We start from the raw sequence: 17,359 nt of genomic DNA on the forward strand, positions 1-17,359 counted from the left end.
ATGCTTTCGGCCACCTTTGCCGCCACTCATCGTTGTAGCTACTTTTCAAAAAAATATATATATGCTTAGCATGATACTTGTGTACACGCTCGCGAGATGTATTCCTCATATTGCACAGCGAAAAGCGACTTCTCCAGCATTTCTAGTCGAAATGGCTTCTATTTTTTTTTGTAGGTCGAAGTAGTTCGAAGTAGTGCGTCACGAGCTGCATCCCTCATGTGATTGGCTCAACGAGGTCGTCACTCTTCAACATGGGCCTGCCAATCAAGCGCGACTACGCCGCAATTTCTTTGTGTGACTTGTTAGCTTGATGGAAACAGGGAGTTCCCAAACAGCCCCAAGAACCTCAGTCGTTGATATCCTGTACTCACCGTTATCTACTTATCCAAACTACGTCGATGTCGTATGATCCTCTATCGCTCTGGCTTGCGTTGAAATGTCACGATCGGTTCGTTAACGTGATCACCGAGCGCGATCTCGGTGACAAACGCTAGATTTCTAGCTTCTGCTGCTGGGTGATAAACTGCGTGGGCTTTCCCGAATTAGTGCCTCCGTGACAACTTCCTTTTTGTTGGACTATTCGCATCCATTGCAGACCAACTTGGCCATGCTCGACATCCCGGTTGCAACGCCCAAATCTAAACTTAGATAAATGCATCGTAAATGTCTGATGCACAATTGCAGACTCGATGAAGGTCGTCAACGAGCACACGAGGCCATCTCGCCCAGCTCCACCACGAGATGGAGGCAAGATTATCAAAGGATTCGTACAACAGTCAGAGCAGCGTCGAGTTGCCTGTCGGTAAGATGACAATCTTCTACTCCACTCCGTTATTTATTGCTAAAGGAAATATTGTAGCTTTGCTCGATCAGGACGGGCATTTACCCCACGACCCCCAGTGCACCAACACACGAATACTCCACATCGGCCGCACAAAGATGACCGACTGGAAACTCGGTCGGGGACTCCTGTGTCTGGTTCGGGCAACCAAGAGGAAGAAAGCACGGCAGCGATAGTTGGAGGGTTGTTCACCTCTAAGCACGTACAGCGTAATCGGCAGATTTCGCTGACCCCAGCGATGCTCCCTGCTGCAACGGCCGCGGCAGCAAGTGGGCTGGGGGCGAACAATAAGCCAATATTTACATTCACAAGACGCAAGCTACAGATGGAGAGTATATCATCTCAAAATGCACCTGCAATACCAGGAGCCGCAATGCTGCTGAGTCCGTCAGCGACTTCACAGAGCATAGGCCACCGCTCAAGAGTCAGCAATTTGGCCGCGAAGCTGGACACTATTTTACGCAGCTCTCCTTGGATGCGACGGAAGGTCGTGGTACAGCCTCAGATGAACAGCCCAAGTCAGCGCGGGTTCTCTAATGTATCGTCGCATCGGCTGCTATCGAGCCATCCAGCTGCAACACCTCAAGTTCACGAGGCAATCGATGCTTCATCGGGCAAGGTAAATGAAAAACACTACAAAAATCGTCGAAAAAAAGGCTACAACCACAGTAGTGAAGACCAAAAAGAGATGGAAAAGCGAGTCATGGCCACATTTCGACGGTGTAAGTTCTTCGGTTTATTGTAACAATCTTGAAACTAACCTGAGATTTATTTTATTATTTTTACAGTTGTTCGACTTTGGCGTGAGCGGAAGCGTCGGTCGGAGCAGGCCGCGCTTAACATTGTAACTGGCAACGGCGGTGCTAAGCAAAACAATGCGTTAAGTCCCACAAAAAGTAGCAGCAATATGTCTGGACGACATGGTGTTAAGCTACGCCGCGAGCTTGATGCTCAGTCTTCGAATGTGGCAAGTATTCTGAGCCGAAGAATGATCGGGGAAGTACCTGCACTCAAATTCTTCGATGAAGGAGAGCCACCTCCTGTCGACCAAAATCCACACGAACCAAATTCGTTTGCTGCTCCAGTATCACGCGCTAGATCAAGTGACACTGACGACGAGGAAGACTCATCATCGCCCGGTGCGATTAAGCCTCAGGCTCGAACAGTTGGTGATATGATGGCATCTTCGTCTCTCAAGGACGGTGGTTTAAGGTCACCACTACGACGAGCAACGCCTCGAGGTGTTTGCTACACCCTTGACTCCTCAGGTTGCCGTCGGATTAAAATGCAGTCAGGTGCTCCAATTCAAATGATGAAAACAGGCAAGCACACGTCCCAAAATCGCAAAAAGAGTGAGGAGATCACGATAGAACGAGCTACAAGCAAGAGTCTACGGCGCAAGTACGTGTTGGGCGTACATTTGAGTCAGTACAGCAAATTGTAGGTTAATACTTATCCTATTTACGACAGGATGATCCGCCGTGTGAAGGTCAAACACCAGGCAATCAGCAGACTCACAGACGAATTCGCACAGTCAAAAAGTGCCTTGACAGCAAAGCTGGGATCCCAATTGGGTATGTCAAGCAGCGCTAACTTGCGTCGTAGTTTGAAACATCGCTTACCCATGTTGTGTTTCGACGATAGCACTTCGTCAGGCTGAGGGGGAGCGAATGTTCGGTAAACGGTTATCGCTGCACCTTTCCAACAATGCTAAGCTACCTCCACACATGACATCCAAAGAGTTAACTCTGGCCAGACTTCGATTCAAGAAAGCGAATCTACAGGCTTGTTGTCAGACGTTGTCAGTGCTTGGTGCCGCGCTGCATCACATTGAGACAGCAGGCGAAGTCAGCGGGCGTGAAATATCCACGGGAGAGCAACGATTTCTTGAACTCCTACGCTGTGCTGTTGAAGGTGATCACGCGTTGACACCGCTTCTTATCGATGGAATACGAGGACAATTTAGCCCTGAACAACGACAGAAACCTCTCGTCGCGGTGGGTATTTATCATCATGTTCGCATGATGAAATCCGAAACTAATTCAACACAATGCGTGCAGGGTCTTCTCGGATTGCTGGCACTTCCTACCGATAAATGAAAAATCCAAGAGAAAATCTGATGACCATGTAAAATTTTTACCGAAAAAGGTTAATTCGCTTGCTGTATGTATGTATGTGTGTTTCTTTTACAATGTTGCTCTTCCAGTTCCAGCCTCGATCTGCGTTACGTCCGGTGCTGCCGATCCCCGTTGACGGAGATCAAGTCCTCTGCCCGAGGCTGGTGAGGTTGATCCAAGACTGGCAGGGCTGATAGGGTTCGACCGCTTGCGGTCGCGGAGGTCGTCCAACAACAGTCCACCATCTTCCTCCTCGTCAACTGATGGGGTCAAGTCCATGTGCTGAAAGCGATAGACCACCACGCCCATGATAACAATGGCGGCAATTGCAGCAGCCACACTTCCTACAACCGCCACCCACACGGGCCAGCTCAACTCGGACATCACATACTCGTCGCTGTTTGCGAACTGCACAGTGGCATCAAACTGTAGATACACGCCTTCACATGTACCATTAGGCTGGTTACGCGTCTGAAGTACGTAGCACGAGTTAATAGCCGAGCTGTTCGCCTGCTTCGTCACTAACGTCACACCCTCGGTAGACCACGGGACCGAGTAGAGGAACGTGCCCGCTTTCATATCGCTACCACGCGAGCCGTCTGCAACGAAATGATACGTCACGCCACCCTCAGAGATGCTGAACGTCACACTCTCCGACGGGTCATAACTGGATGAATTGGTCTTCCACACTGCCAACAGGTTGCCACACTGCACGAGGCCGCTCTGGTGGAACATCCGGACAGCCAGACAGTCCGTGGATTGGCACTTATTGCCCTGTTTGAAGTAGATCCAGTCGCTAGCCACGTTGGACGCATTGAGTGTCGTAAGTCCCTGGCTGATTGCACACTGCTCGAAGCGTCGAGTCAGCGTCGTGTTGCCTAGACAGCGCCGTCGGTTCCGCGCCTGGAAGAGGTTGGAGCAGCCCACGAGGGTGCTTACGCACTTGTGACCGTCGGCGCATTGGCATTCGTCGTCATTGCAGAAGACGTCGTCGATCTGGATGCGTTTTGAGGAGTCACACACGTCCACGTCGTCCGTGCCGCTTGTGTCGCTGCAATTCTTAGCTAAATACCCACAGGCGCTGCACTCAGATGCGTTCGTGAGCTCCGCTAGAGTCGAAAACAGCACCACCAGCGATGCTACCCATAACCAACGATAGCGCTGTATCTGGCGCATTGGTTGAGCTATTAGACGCGCCGATTCGAGACCTGTAGACACCATGTCGAGCAATTGATCACGACGTATCCTGTTGTAGTTTGAGCGTTCTGATGAACTGCAGGAAGTGAACTGGACAGAGGTGTCAAACACTGAGGATCGATTTCGAGAGGTTATGTGGGACACACACAGATACGATCAATAGAGCACGCAGAGGTTTCATCCAACACAACAGCGGAGCTCCTCAAGATGAGCGCGAGCGTGGGCTACCGTCGCCGCGATGCGAACGCCTCGGACGCGATCGCGGCTATCATGCACCCGGATGAAGGTTTCCGGTAAGTTATCTGTCTCCACCAGCATTTGTGTTACGATCTGCAATTCGTTTGGTGTTTTTTAAGCGTTGAAACGTGGTCATTAATGCGACTCTTCCGGCATATTTTATATTACAGCGAGAAGCAGCAGCGGAGAGGAGTGAGACCCAAGGATTTCGAGCGCGAAAACAAACTGCGCGTCAAGAAATTGCAGCAAGAGAATCGAGAGCGTCGGAGGCGAGAGGTGCGAGGGGTAATGGGCACAGCGAGTTTTTTGTTTACTGGAAACTAAGCGAACGCCGAATGATTAACAGGAAGCCCAGCAACAGCAGGATTTTAAGCTTACGAGGTTCAAAAGCGTGCGTCCGCGAGTGTTTCAAGAGGATGAGGTACAACAACAAGGATCCAGTCTGAAGGTGCTTGGCTGACATTTGATTGGGGTTTGTTGCAGTCAACCAACGGAGAGCAGGTTAAAAAGCATGATTTTTTGCGTCGTGGTGGGCGACCTTCATCTTCATCATCACGAACATCTTCAGCACCTCGAAGTGAGGCTGGGTCCATATCTAGCTTCCCGTCTCCATCACACTCGACGACAAGTAGTGACAGTAGACGTAATATCCACCGCAAGGCACCAGTCCCGTCATTGAGGGAACTGGAGCAGAGAGAGCAGGAGCTAGCGAAAATGGTAAGAACTCGACGAATCAATGAGTTATGGCATCACTTTATTAACTAACGGCGTCTTGCTGTAGACCAAGAAGGAAAGCGTAGATTTTGTCAATGCTAACGCGTGGGAAGTTATCAAGAAGGCGCCACCCGTCCACATCGAGGAGCAGGCTCCTCGTCCTGTAAACCCCAACTACGGTCGCATTCCGCGGTATTTACTAGAACGCAAGGAGCAATGGGCACAAGAAGAGGAAGAACGGCGTAAGAATGCACCGGACCCAGACTGCCCTCCAGGGATGGTGCTACTCGACGAAGGTGAGCGCGTGCGTACACTGAACGTGCTGCGAAAATCGCTGACAGAGGCGCAACTACGCATGAACTCGCTGCCTCTGCGTATCGAGACTTTCAATCAAATCCGACGGAAGAACGAACTGGAGACGAAACTACAGGAGATCGAGGACGCCATCAAAGTGTTTGATCGTGCAAAAGTCTACGTCGCCGCGCCACTCTCAAGTGATCCAGAAAAGAACCGTGAGCGCACGGCGAGTACGGCTGCATAACCTTCAGTCCAGAACTAACGTGTACTTGCTTTGAATAGCTTACTTAGCTCATAGAGGCGAGGAAAGCCTCCACGTCCTCTGTATCAAGTTCGTTGAACTCTTCCTCGCTAATCACTGGCTGCTTCTTTGACTTGCGCTTGAGGTTGTAGCGGTGCCATTCGGACCGGAAGTGCTCTCGGTACTTGCTCATGTCGGCACTGAAGTCTCCACCGCAGGTGCTGCATGGTCTTGCCTTCTTCGTCTCACCACTAGCAGCCGCAACCGGTTCAGGTGCAGGTGTAGCAGTAGGAGTATTGGTCAGTCCAAGCCGCTCTGTCTTCTGTGAGATTTCGTCATCGATCGTGTGTTCGCCCTCCTGGTGGCTCTTTAGATCGATCACTTCCAGTGAGCCTTGACCAGCAGTTTGCTCCTGCACGAGCGAGTTGACGATACGGTACGACCCCGGTGTGATCAGCACGACCATCCGCACAGTCTCGCTGCCAGTCTGCTCGACAATCTCCGCTCCTTCCTTCAGCAAGCCTGCCTTAATAGCCTGCACTCCTGACGCGGGCGTCGTCACTTGAATTTTCATCTTGGCACGAGCCAAAGGAATGTGCTCGGGAAGCTTCTTGATCAACTCCAAAGCCTGCTGCTTGGCACTCCGGTTCGGGATAACAGCGTAGTGGATCTCCTTCATCACGCGCTCGATTACAGTGTACGGATACGGGCGGTTGGACGTGGGGTTCACACACTTGTCTGCTATAATAGTGGCGATATCACGGTACATGCTGTCGTACAATAACAGCACAACTAGTTAGTAAAAAAAAACTTCTGGAGAAATCTAAGCAGCACGAGAATGCCTACTTTTCGACGAGAGCCTTGCGTTCACCCTCGGAAACCTGCAGCTCGCCGTGGTCGAGAATGGAGCGACATGCTTGTTCTTCGCTCTGCACGCCGAATGCCTTGGACCAGTCGCTTTTCTTGGCGAACTTGCCCTTGGACACATTCTCGTAGACCTTGGCGATCTGCAGCACCTCGTCGATGTCCTCCTCCACGCCGTTGCGCCAATTAAACACCTTGTTCTTGTAGCACGCGATCTCGAACCGCTTGCCTCCCTTGCGCATGCGCACCACGGCCACGTTCGTGAGCACAATCTTGCCCACGGGCTGGCTGATCCTGCCACCACTCATGCTTGCTTTTTGTGTGTGTGTGTGTGTGTGTGTGTGTGACTTCTTGGGTTGAAAATGGCGATAGTTGTGTCGCTTTGATTTACTGCGATGGACGAAAAATAAGGATGACTTTTCGATTTTTTTTGTCGCAATACTTTAACGTTACCAGTAAAGTTTGTGAGCGAATCAGGCTGTGACACCAAAATGCGACGCCAGTTTTGAAGTGTCTCGCCTCAGACCAGCATTCCGAATTCTGCTTCGCTTCGTTCGCGCTGGCGCGTGCCGGCTTAAAAAACGCACTGCCGCTACAGCTACAGCCTGCTGCAACACCTGTAACCTACACATGGGCTTCTCTCTCGAGGTATGTTCCTTTGATCCAGCCGGGCGGAACTTCGTCCCCATCGAGAATTCGGTGTGCTGTTGTCGTACCCGTCCCATCGGTTGATCGGAAACGGGGGGCTTGGCGTCAAGTCGCTTGCCGACACAACGATCCAGTCACGCTTTGAGTTGACTTGCGTTGACGACAGCGACGCCGCCCAACGTTCTGCAACTTGCAGCAAAGAGCAAGATTGGCGCTTGCTTCCTGCGATCGGATGTGCTTGAATTATCAGACGAGGACAGGCGCGGTGCCGACTGCAAGTCACGAGCAAACACACGACAGGCGCGGCTGTCAGCAGGAGCTCCTTACATGAACGTGTACACTTTATCGATCGGCGCGCTCACATACTGATGCCAATACCGGAGAGAACCCGACGACATTTCCTGCCCATAATTAGTTGCTGAAAGGGCACGAATAAGGTTAATTCAAAACGACTGGTATCCGAGCACGTAGCGTGCGTCGAGCAATGCATGTGCTTGCAGCAGTATGGTCCACCACAGGTTGAACCACGTCACAAGCTGCTCGCCATCTGACGGGGCCGATCGAGTGCATGCATCTAGGAGTGATTGGGGCTTGCATGCATGTATACCGTCGGTACACCGGGCGATCATCATCAGCCAGCAGCTTTTTCCTCGCTCGGACTCGGTCGTGATGCGAGGCGTATGTACGTGTGATTCACACAGTGTGAAGCTCATGTCGCTGGCTGGGTCTTCTGATTGGCTACGGACGCGACGCCGCAGCTTGGCTCGCCACCACCCGTTGCCGGAACACGACTTAACTCTTCGCGCCACAAAGACTCAACTCGCCGTCAATGACGGCGTCATGCTTCACTCGCAAATCGAACCGTTTAGCCGAGCGGTGTGGCGAGTTCAACCCTCCGATCTGAGCACCGCTCCTGTGGCGATGGGGCTTCCTTCTCGCCAGCAGAAGCTTGTGGCCGGCACGAAAGCGAGAATCACAAGCATGCGCACTGCGACTCGCCGTCTGCGAGTGGATACCATCGCTGTGTGGTTGTGAAAACAAGTGCGACGCTGCGTGAGAAATGCCAGCTTGAATGATGGTGCCGGTCAGGCTTTGCACCAGCCATACAAACTCCAAGATGTGCGGTTTCAGTTACAAATTGGTGTGCATATTGTGTGTTTCAAGACGTCCAATCGCTGTAGCCAGCGACCGCCACCACCGACTTGCGCTTGTGTTCTCATAACCAGACTTGCAGCCTGACAGCGATTCCTCCAGCTCAGCGGTAGCTCGCTAGCCAACTACCATTTCGTTCTTTTCCATCCCCGCGGACGGCGTCTCGACTACCCCCCAATCCTTTATAATGAGCTCTCCGTGCGTCGTACCTGTGTCTCCTGTGGCCGCGCTCAAGCGCGCTCGCAGCGCCGACGACGACCTGCGTCTCCTCAAGGTTAGCAAGCAGGCCAGCAATACCTCGCCGCACTCTCCACGCGCCATGGCCGCTGCCGTGTTGGCTCAGCGTCAGCAACAGATTCTACAGCATCAGATGCAGCAGCAACAGACTCAACACCAGGAGGCCGTGTCGCCCTTCGTGCTAGCCTGCGGGAACATTCGCTACGCCATCACCTTCATCCAGAACTCGCGCCGCCACGCACTGGCCCTGTGCCTGCAGAACCAGTGGGAGCGTGCGCTTACTGTCCTCGAGAAGATCGAGCGTGCTAACGACAAGATCTCACGCCAGCGCCGCACCAAGGTGCGCGAGCAGGCCAATGCCAACCCCGACCGCATTTTCGACGCGCAGGCCATTCCGGCGCACCCGCCGCAAGTGCCCTCGCCCGTTAAGGCCCGCAAGCCCAAGCGCAGCGTGCGCTTCAGCGACGATGTGCAAGTTGCTGAGGTTGAAATGGTCGACCGTTCACCCGCCCCCATGCCTATGCTTATGCGGGATGAGATCCTGGTGCTGCGTGCCTCACGCCCGATCCCGCTCCGCAACTTCTCCGAGTTCTGGAGCGCCTCGTCCTAGGCTCTTTCCACATTCGTTCGTACATTGCGTCCATAGTCTGTAGCATCACTATTTATTGCCATAACTAGGAAAAGAATACACATATCGTGGCATATCAGCCGACACTAAACAACCTATTTGCACTTCCGACTATTCTTGCTGACCGTGGAAGATCAAGTTGAAGCTTGCTCGCGCTAAGGCGAAGAAAATCAGTGGCTCTATGCTCCATGGTGAACCTACTCGCTGTACTAAGCTTAGCACCCGAGCATCGTCTTCACCTGTTGCGACTGTGGCAACCGTGTCTGAATGCATTCAGCCAGCTCCTCGGCACTGTATCGCGCGGAGAAGTGGACCAAAACGAGTGTGCCCACACGCTGAAACAAGTTCTCGTGGATAGCGAGCTGAGTGGCAGCGTAACACACTCAGGTGAGTCGCGCGTTGCAAAACTGAAACATGCAACTTACCTGATCGAGGTGCATGTGCCCACGGGCTACTGCGTCTTGGATCGTCATCTTGGAGTCGGTGTATGTGGCCTGCAACGTCCGGAATAAGACAACTTAGCTGCTCGCGCCTCGTATTCAGTACAGTATCAGCTCGGGACATCTCCGCACCTCAGTGATGAGAACCTTCACTTGCAATAAGTCCTTGGTCCGCTCATCATCCGCCGCCGTTGTGAACGCCTCGATGGTGGTGTCGCCTGTGTACGCGATCTCGGGCGTAAGCTCGGCGCTCGTGATCTCCTTGCCAGCACGCTTGAGTGCCGCAATCTCTGCACCAGGTAGCTGCCGATACTCGGGCTTTAGGCGGTTTTTCTTCTCGTACAGAATGTAGCCGAGGCTCGGCACGCGGTGCTTGGTCGGCACTGCTCGCACCAAGTACTTGGCCGATATGTGCACCTCGTCGAAAGCCTGCAGCGGCACAATTTTGGCCGGGAATGGTGCATCACCCTGCATGGCAGCCGTGCTCTCCAATATGCTTTCCAAGTGAGGTGCGAGGTGGGCTGGTACGAAGTAACTGGCCGGCTTCTGCTTCTGCAGAGCTCTTCGAGCCGCATGCGCTACCACCGCGCCAATGTGATCGACATGTCCATGAGTGATGAAAACGTGCGATTTATTCACCACACGGCCGACAAGGCAGCCCAAATCGAACGCCACGTCGATGGAGTCCACATAGCAGCAGGATTCGATGCCAGCCACGCACCGTGCATGCAGCGTGTAGCCGCCTGCTTCCACCACTTTACCATTCATGGGTGTAGCCATCTTCCGTGGCGCAAACAAAGCTGTACCGTGGTCGACAGAAACTTTGATGCGTAATCAACTATATTACCGTGATTGATCTTGAATAAAGCCAAAGGTCGAGTAGAAAACAACAGATACTTATTTATACATGTAACTTACAAAAAAAAAAAAAAAGCAACACTTACTGTAAACTGCGGGGACAGCAGTTGATGCAGGTGAGTAGAGCTAACTTAGACAAGAACATCACCACACTGCCGTTTCCAGTGGAGCAGATTCTTTTAGCAGTGTATGGAAGTACATGCAGATACCGTAGCGAGCTGCTAGCGCACCATGCGCGTGGCAGTGTCACGAGAACCCCAGCCTCTCAAAGGACCATGGTGGATGGGCACCAAAGGATGTTCGCGTAGTGCATGGCATGCGCGCACATGTATCTCAGCCTGCGATTCGCAGGATTATGCTGATTATGCTGCCAAAACCTCCTCGTGGCCACGAGTATTTGCGAGCCTCACACATGTACTGAGAGTAGATTTTTGACTTACACACGTCATGTTGCTGAAAGCCATCACACAATGTACTATTGTCCACTGAAGTTTGCAGCCAACGTAATAGCGTGATGTAACTATTTTTCCGCTCTCATTTTATATTTTTTTCGACAATTGAAGTATTAATTGTTGTGGTAAGAAAATCTCATAATGTGCAATCTATTGCAACCAGATAACAACAGTTTAATACAGGATATAAATTTATAACGACAAAATGGATGCAAGTTGATCACTGTACCCACTTCTCTGAATGCGTGGTTTCGTGCGTCACCACTACCCACCATTATAATCTTCGCCGCCCACTGCGCACGTGCATCGATGGCTTCGAGCTTCTCTGTATATGCGCGACCGCGGCGCATTGCGCCCCGACGCATCGCGCTGGTGGTGGCTGTGTGCGTGTCTGATCTGCTGCTGACAGGTCTCGTATTCGGCTGGGCGCCGTTGCTCCTGCTATTACAGGAAGAGGGTCAGTACCACGAGCTGTGCGCAGATCCAAGTGAGCCCACATGTGTGGCACAGGAGAATCGCCTTAACCTCATCTTTGCTGTGGCCTCGGTGGCCATGAACGCGGGTGCGCTGCCCGTCGGCTTGTTCCTGGATCGCGTAGGACCCCGCGTGACTATCGTGGTGGCTGCCATCATCGAAGTATCTGGCCTGTCAATGCTGGCCATCGCGGACTCACAGACCTTCGACGTGTTCGTGCCAGCCTACGTTCTCATCGCCTTCGGAGGCTGCATCACCATGATGGCGTCGTTTCCGGCCAGCTTCCTGATCATGCGCTACCAAACGGCGATCCTTGCGGCCATCAGCTGTCTCTTCGACGGCAGCAGCGTCATGTTCCTCGTGCTTTACGCAGCCCATGAACAATTCGGGTGGACACGCAGGCAGTTGCTCCTGGGACTGGCAGTGATGTCTGCAGGCGTCTATTTGCTGTTGATTTTCCTCTGGGGGCTAAACGAGAAGAGTCTGCGGCCGAAGCGGAAGCCCGGCGTCAACAACAACGGTGTCATCGTGTCAACGCCGCAGCACGAGCAATTGCTGAATGGCCAGGCCAGCGATAGTGCGTACGGCAGTGTGGAGGTACCGCAAAACACGCCCACTCGGATCCCGTCCACACCTACCATGGGGAAGGAAGATGACGCAGCTTTCCGCCTTGTGGATATTGATCTAAGAAAGCAGATGAAATCGTTGGAGTTCGCGTACATCGTGGTGTATGCAGCTGTACAAGTTCTACGCGCGACTATCTACATTGGTACAGCAAACAAGCTGCTAGAGAACTACGGCGACCGTGAGCATGGCTACCTCTACACCAAGATCTTCAGCTTCATTCTGCCGATGGGCTTCCTCTTTGTCCCATCCATCGATTATCTGGTGGAAACGCGCGGTTTGTCGAAGGCTTTACTATTCACGAATGTGCTGGGAGTGCTTTACAACGTGATCGAGTTGGTGCCAGTTCTCCCGCTACAGTGTGTGGCCTTCTTCCTCTTTACCGCGTTCCGTGCGTTCCTGTACGCGATCATCTCAGCCTTCACGGCAAAGACATTTGGTCTCAAGAATATGGGCTCCTTAATGGGAATTATCTTTTCGATCGGCTCCGTCATAAGTCTGGCCGAGTACCCGGCGGTATATATCTCCAATGTGCTGTTTCGTGGCGACTTGACAGTGCTGAACGTGATCTCGCTACTGTCCTGTATGTTAATGATCCCGTTGACAATGTATTTGCGAAAGTATGAGCACGACCGCGAGGAGAAGCGCCGAGCAGAGATCGCTCTCGAGACTGGTGTTGCACATAACCACTGTGAGCGCGAGACGTACTCGTCGCTCATGGACACTCCGACTCTAGGTGTGACGTATCTTCGATCACCTGGTAACGCACCGCACAACGACCCATTCTCGCCTGAGTAACCCGCAGTATGATAGCAGTAGTTCTTAGAGGTAGGTAACAAATTGATCCTTGTCAACCACTTCAACTTCGAATGGGTACATGTGTCCTTCAAAGATAGCATCATTTGTCATCGGTATCGGGCGGGTTTCTTGCATTATACATAAACAGGACTGAAACATCTTCCGGTTCTACCGGTATCTAGCCGGTTTACCCTTTTTATCGATGGCCACGAGCCAGCCAGCCAAAGCCATCATTACGCGGATACCGCCTCGCGCAGGAAGTCAATCCCCCTAGACAACAGTAAACATGGCGAGCAGGTTCTGGGCAGGCAGTTCGTCTTCCGAGGAGGAGAGCGACGTCTCCGATGTGTCGGACGTCGAGACGTCGCAGCAGCAGGCTGCGCGCGCAGCTTCACGCTGGGCGGTGCAGTCGGACTCGGAGTCTGACGAGGAGGTGCGCGTCGTCAAGAGCGCCAAGGACAAGGCGCTGGAGAACATGGAGCGCAACTGCACGGGCATTAAGAACCACATGAAGATCAACGACTGGACGCAGATCCAGACGGAGTTTGATGAGCTGGCCAAGCAGCTTGAGCGTGCCAAGAAGACCATTACGACGCTGCCGGTCTTCTATCTACGTACGATGGTGGCGCTTGAGGATTTCTTGGCTGAGAAGGTCAAGAACAAGGCCGAGCAGAAGAAGATGAGCAAGGAGAACAGCAAGGCGCTCATTCGTATGAAGGGCAAGCTCAAGAAGCAGCTCGAGCCCATGCGCAAGCAGATCGACGACTTCCGTGCCAACCCCGTGGACTCCAGCGAGGAGGAGGAGTCGGAGAGCTCATCTGAGTCTTCATCGGACGAATCTGAGTCCGAGTCTTCGTCTGCTTCCTCATCTGAGGACAGCAGTGAGGCATCTGAGTCTGAGTCCGAAGAGGAAAGCAGCGACGACGACAAGTCCGGATCAGACGATGACTCGGACGCCTCGGACGACTCGTGGCCGAGCAATTCTTCGTCCTCCTCGTCATCTTCGGAGGACGATGACAACATGCCTAAGGGCCGTGCACGCTGGCTGAAGCAGACGCCCGTGGTCACCAAGGCCAAGAAGGTCAAGGGCCCCAAGGTCGTCAAACAGCGCGAGACTCGTCGTGGATCTGAGGATGAAGTTAAGAAGGTTGTCGTGGAGGAGGAACTCAAGCTCACCCCCAGTCAGTTCGACCGCCGTGTGAAGGAGGTGGTCGCTATGCGTGGTAAGAAGGGCATGGACCTGTCGGAGCAGCTCAATCAGCTGCGTAAGCTTGCCAACTACGCTCGTCGTCTTGGCCCTGCGCGTCAGATCGTGGCCACTATGTACCTGGTGGGTACTTCGGTGTTCGACACGTCGTCCAAGATTGACCGCGTCATGTCGGTGCGTCACTGGAAGCAGGTGCAGGCCAACGTGTGCACGATCCTGACTCTGTTGGAGAAGAACCCGGACTTCTCATTGGCCCCATTGACGTCCGAAGACCAGGCTGACATCGTCCGTGCTGGTCGTGAGAAGGTGACGGCTGCTCAGATCGCTGCTGCGGCTGCTGAAGACGCTGAAGAAGATCTGAACTTCGTCGACACATTGCCTCAGGCAGGCAAGAAGGGCATGATCAAGGTCTCTGGTGACTTGGCTGCGTTCGTGGAGCGTCTCTCGGAGGAATACACGAAGGCTCTGCAGCAGACGGACCCGCACACGAGCGAGTACGTTGCTCGTCTGTATGATGAGAACCTGCTGATCGAAGTGGCCGAACGTGTGCAGACGTTCTACGCCCGTAAGAAGGACTTCCAGCGCGCTGCTACGATGGCTCTTGTTCGTGCCGAGTTGATCTACTACAAGCACGACTCTGTCGCTGCCGCTCTGTACGAGGCCCAGGCCAAGCGTGCCAAGTACGGCGACCCGGTGTTCCTCCACCCTGCGTGCTCGAGCGCCAACGCGACGAAGACCAAGGAGTTCGACGTGTCTACCGTTCACCCTGCTTCCGTTATGGGCCAACCCAGCGTGACTGTGACGCCTGTGGACGCCGAGAAGCTGCTGCGTGACGTGTGCCGCTTTGTCTTCCAGCACGGAGACATTCGCGCCAAGACGCGTGCGATGTTGTGCCGTATCTACCACCACGCACTGCACGACCGCTTCCACGAGGCTCGCGACTTGCTGCTGATGTCGCACATCCAGGACAACATCACGGACGCCGACATCCCGACTCAAATCCTGTTCAACCGCATGATGGCTCAGCTTGGTCTGTGTGCGTTCCGTTGCGGCCTCATCTGGGAAGCCCACGCGTGCCTGTCGGAGATCTGCACGGGTTCGCGTACCAAGGAGCTGCTCGCTCAAGGTCTGCAGTCGTTCCGCTACGGTGAGCGCGACCTTGAACAGGAACGTCTGGAACGCCGTCGCCAGGTGCCGTACCACATGCACATTAACCTGGACTTGCTGGAGACGTGCCACTTGGTGAGTGCGATGCTGCTGGAGGTGCCGAACATGGTGAACGCGCGTCTGTCGGATCGCAAGCGCATGGTGTCCAAGGCCTTCCGCAAGCTGCTCGAGTTCCACGAACGTCTAGTGTTCGAGGGTCCTCCGGAGAACCCGCGTGACCACGTGGTGGCTGCTGCTAAGCTGCTGGCTCAGGGCTCGTGGCGTAAGAGTGCTGAGCTGTTGGTTGGCTTGCCTGTGTGGGATCTGTTCCCCGGTGCTAACGTGACGCAGCGTGTGAAGGCGATGGTGCAGCACAAAATCCAGGTCGAGGCTCTGCGGACGTACCTGCTGGCGTTCAGTGCCGAGTACGACTCAGTGAGCCTTGCTCGTCTTATGGAGATGTTCGAGCTGGACGACAAGACTGTGCACAGTGTTGTGTCCAAGATGATGATCAACGAGGAGCTCCAGGGTGCGTGGGACCAGTCTTCGCAGGCCATCGTGCTGTACAAGACGGAACGCTCGACGCTGCAGACGCTGGCAGTACAGTACTCGGACAAGCTCTTGCAGATCGTGGAGAACAACGAGCGAATGATGGATCTGCGCTCTGGTACGAGCAAGGAAGAGTGGGGCAACCGCCGTGGCGGTACCGATGGTCGTCGTGGTGGAGGTGGCCGGATTGGCTTCAGCGCCGGTAGCAGTCGACGTGGAGACAACCAAAGTGGACGCGGTGGCTTCCGTCCTCGTCGTGGAGGTGGCGCCGGTGGAGGCCGTGGCCCTAGGCAGCAGCGTCAGTAGAAAAGGTGGTCGCATGTTGAGCTACGCAATGGAATCCCGTGTGTATTATTCCGCTGGCCGATGCGATACAGTGCATGCTTCTTGTGAATGCAGCTATCAGCGTCAATCGCTATTATTTTTGTTTGCTTATTTTCTTCTTGTTCAGGCTACCTACCTCCAACGCCATGCTTACACGACGTATCGTCCAGCAACACGAAATTCATCAGATGAATTGGTACGATCTGCCACTGACTACTCCGTGGCAGCAACAGCACCCGTCGTAGCAGACGCGACATTATTCTCGCCATGACCTCCACGGCCACGTCCTCGACCACGTCCGCGTCCACGATGATGCCGTCCCCTGCCACCTCGGCCATTCACCTGGCCATTCTCACGAGGTTCATCGGAGACTTCGCCTTCTGCTGGCTTCTCATCGCCGTTACTTGTCGTTCTCTTTGCTTTCCTCCCACGTCCAGACTTCCGGCTAGTCTGCGTGGCCGTCGTCTCGGTCTCTACTTGCTCGACTGCATTACTTTCCGCCTGGTCCTCTCCTTCCTCCGAATTCCGTTCACGTGTTTTCTTGCCGCGTCCTCCATTGCTACTGGTGCGTCCACGACCCCGTCCTTTGCCTCGCTTGCCCCGAGTCGTCGGCGCACTATTGCTTGTAGCTCCTTCACCGGGTGATTGCTGGTCCGTCTCGTTCTCTGCTTCCTCAATCGTTTCCTCAACTTTAGTTGAAGTTTCTGCGTCTCCAGTGCCTCCACCATTGCGACCCGAGCGTCTGCTGTGGCCTCGTGACTTTCTAAACTCCCGGCCGTCATGGTACGTCGGCGAACCTGCAGTCACTTGATCCAGAGGGATGGGACTCTGGTATCCTGGGTCGTCACGGTCCAGCTCATCCAGTGAGAGCTGAATGGAGATACCAGGAATGTGGCGTGTAGTCTCGATGCGATCTAGTCCCTCTTCAAGTGGTTCATACACGTCCACAGTCTCAATGGACGAAATACGCGTCACTTGATGCAGATTGGCAACGCGGTGCTTAAGAATCTCCGCCACTGTCACTGCTTTGCTGATTGCGTTGCCCATGGCCTTCAACACCACGCGACGTTCGCTCTTCTCCTACATGAAACAAGAAAATATTATTCAGTATAAAATTATTTAACATAGATATTATGAAAGTGAAAAAAAAACTCACAGCGAAGAGTCCGTTGGCGTAGGAAATGTAGCTGCGCACTTTGCCCTGCTGCGTGATACGGATCTCGTTGGGTTCAACTTGCGTTGCCTGCTCCTCGCGGCGAGGCTTGTCTACGCGTCGGTACTTGTCCATGGCTAGAGATAAAGATACAGAGAGCA

General features: G+C 53.6%; 10 protein-coding genes across 14 annotated transcripts; 6 read left to right on the forward strand and 4 right to left on the reverse strand.

The window, feature by feature from the left end:
- The first annotated feature begins 234 nt into the window (after positions 1 to 234).
- Positions 235 to 3,003, forward strand: PPTG_10766 (hypothetical protein). 3 transcript variants are annotated; one of them, XM_008906185.1, is made up of 5 exons: positions 235 to 802; positions 860 to 1,563; positions 1,630 to 2,415; positions 2,486 to 2,838; positions 2,902 to 3,003. In XM_008906185.1, the coding sequence occupies exons 1-3, from the start codon at positions 690 to 692 to the stop codon at positions 2,283 to 2,285; spliced, it is 1,473 nt and encodes a 490-aa protein (XP_008904433.1). In that variant the 5' UTR covers positions 235 to 689; the 3' UTR covers positions 2,286 to 2,415; positions 2,486 to 2,838; positions 2,902 to 3,003. The 3 variants fall into 3 exon arrangements, with proteins under 3 accessions (XP_008904433.1, XP_008904432.1, XP_008904434.1); XM_008906184.1 differs by having other exon boundaries at positions 299 to 1,563; positions 1,630 to 2,242; positions 2,312 to 2,415; XM_008906186.1 differs by lacking the exons at positions 2,486 to 2,838; positions 2,902 to 3,003 and having other exon boundaries at positions 299 to 1,563; positions 1,630 to 2,307.
- Positions 2,945 to 4,384, reverse strand: PPTG_10767 (hypothetical protein). Its single transcript, XM_008906187.1, has one exon. The coding sequence runs from the start codon at positions 4,177 to 4,179 to the stop codon at positions 3,028 to 3,030; it is 1,152 nt and encodes a 383-aa protein (XP_008904435.1). The 5' UTR covers positions 4,180 to 4,384; the 3' UTR covers positions 2,945 to 3,027.
- On the forward strand, positions 4,309 to 5,814 carry PPTG_10768 (hypothetical protein). Its single transcript, XM_008906188.1, has 5 exons — positions 4,309 to 4,448; positions 4,563 to 4,668; positions 4,739 to 4,813; positions 4,876 to 5,109; positions 5,174 to 5,814. Exons 1-5 carry the CDS (start codon positions 4,363 to 4,365, stop codon positions 5,645 to 5,647), a joined length of 975 nt encoding a protein of 324 aa, XP_008904436.1. The 5' UTR covers positions 4,309 to 4,362; the 3' UTR covers positions 5,648 to 5,814.
- PPTG_10769 (SBDS family rRNA metabolism protein) lies at positions 5,130 to 6,846 on the reverse strand. Its single transcript, XM_008906189.1, has 2 exons — positions 6,491 to 6,846; positions 5,130 to 6,414 (listed from the first exon to the last, which is right to left on the reverse strand). The coding sequence occupies exons 1-2, from the start codon at positions 6,814 to 6,816 to the stop codon at positions 5,691 to 5,693; spliced, it is 1,050 nt and encodes a 349-aa protein (XP_008904437.1). The 5' UTR covers positions 6,817 to 6,846; the 3' UTR covers positions 5,130 to 5,690.
- A 1,021-nt stretch (positions 6,847 to 7,867) lies between these two features.
- PPTG_10770 (hypothetical protein) lies at positions 7,868 to 8,191 on the forward strand (the record flags this gene model as incomplete). Its single annotated transcript, XM_008906190.1, has 1 exon — positions 7,868 to 8,191. One exon carries the CDS (start codon positions 7,868 to 7,870, stop codon positions 8,189 to 8,191), a length of 324 nt encoding a protein of 107 aa, XP_008904438.1.
- Positions 8,192 to 8,495: 304 nt separating this feature from the next.
- On the forward strand, positions 8,496 to 9,155 carry PPTG_10771 (hypothetical protein; the record flags this gene model as incomplete). Its single annotated transcript, XM_008906191.1, has 1 exon — positions 8,496 to 9,155. The coding sequence occupies one exon, from the start codon at positions 8,496 to 8,498 to the stop codon at positions 9,153 to 9,155; it is 660 nt and encodes a 219-aa protein (XP_008904439.1).
- Positions 9,156 to 9,181: 26 nt separating this feature from the next.
- On the reverse strand, positions 9,182 to 10,429 carry PPTG_10772 (hypothetical protein). 3 transcript variants are annotated; one of them, XM_008906192.1, is made up of 3 exons: positions 9,746 to 10,429; positions 9,599 to 9,667; positions 9,182 to 9,535 (listed from the first exon to the last, which is right to left on the reverse strand). In XM_008906192.1, the coding sequence occupies exons 1-3, from the start codon at positions 10,391 to 10,393 to the stop codon at positions 9,389 to 9,391; spliced, it is 864 nt and encodes a 287-aa protein (XP_008904440.1). In that variant the 5' UTR covers positions 10,394 to 10,429; the 3' UTR covers positions 9,182 to 9,388. The 3 variants fall into 3 exon arrangements, with proteins under 3 accessions (XP_008904440.1, XP_008904441.1, XP_008904442.1); XM_008906193.1 differs by having other exon boundaries at positions 9,182 to 9,667; XM_008906194.1 differs by having other exon boundaries at positions 9,599 to 10,429.
- A 736-nt stretch (positions 10,430 to 11,165) lies between these two features.
- PPTG_10773 (hypothetical protein) lies at positions 11,166 to 12,906 on the forward strand. Its single transcript, XM_008906195.1, has one exon. The coding sequence runs from the start codon at positions 11,233 to 11,235 to the stop codon at positions 12,817 to 12,819; it is 1,587 nt and encodes a 528-aa protein (XP_008904443.1). The 5' UTR covers positions 11,166 to 11,232; the 3' UTR covers positions 12,820 to 12,906.
- Positions 12,907 to 13,024: 118 nt separating this feature from the next.
- PPTG_10774 (hypothetical protein) lies at positions 13,025 to 16,216 on the forward strand. The gene has a single exon (XM_008906196.1). The coding sequence runs from the start codon at positions 13,106 to 13,108 to the stop codon at positions 16,025 to 16,027; it is 2,922 nt and encodes a 973-aa protein (XP_008904444.1). The 5' UTR covers positions 13,025 to 13,105; the 3' UTR covers positions 16,028 to 16,216.
- On the reverse strand, positions 15,987 to 17,359 carry PPTG_10775 (hypothetical protein). Its single transcript, XM_008906197.1, has 2 exons — positions 17,202 to 17,359; positions 15,987 to 17,125 (listed from the first exon to the last, which is right to left on the reverse strand). Exons 1-2 carry the CDS (start codon positions 17,331 to 17,333, stop codon positions 16,259 to 16,261), a joined length of 999 nt encoding a protein of 332 aa, XP_008904445.1. The 5' UTR covers positions 17,334 to 17,359; the 3' UTR covers positions 15,987 to 16,258.

The sequence above is a fragment of the Phytophthora parasitica genome (assembly GCF_000247585.1).
Source record: "Phytophthora parasitica INRA-310 unplaced genomic scaffold supercont2.23, whole genome shotgun sequence".
In the NCBI taxonomy this organism is placed as follows: Eukaryota; Oomycota; class Peronosporomycetes; order Peronosporales; family Peronosporaceae; genus Phytophthora; species Phytophthora nicotianae.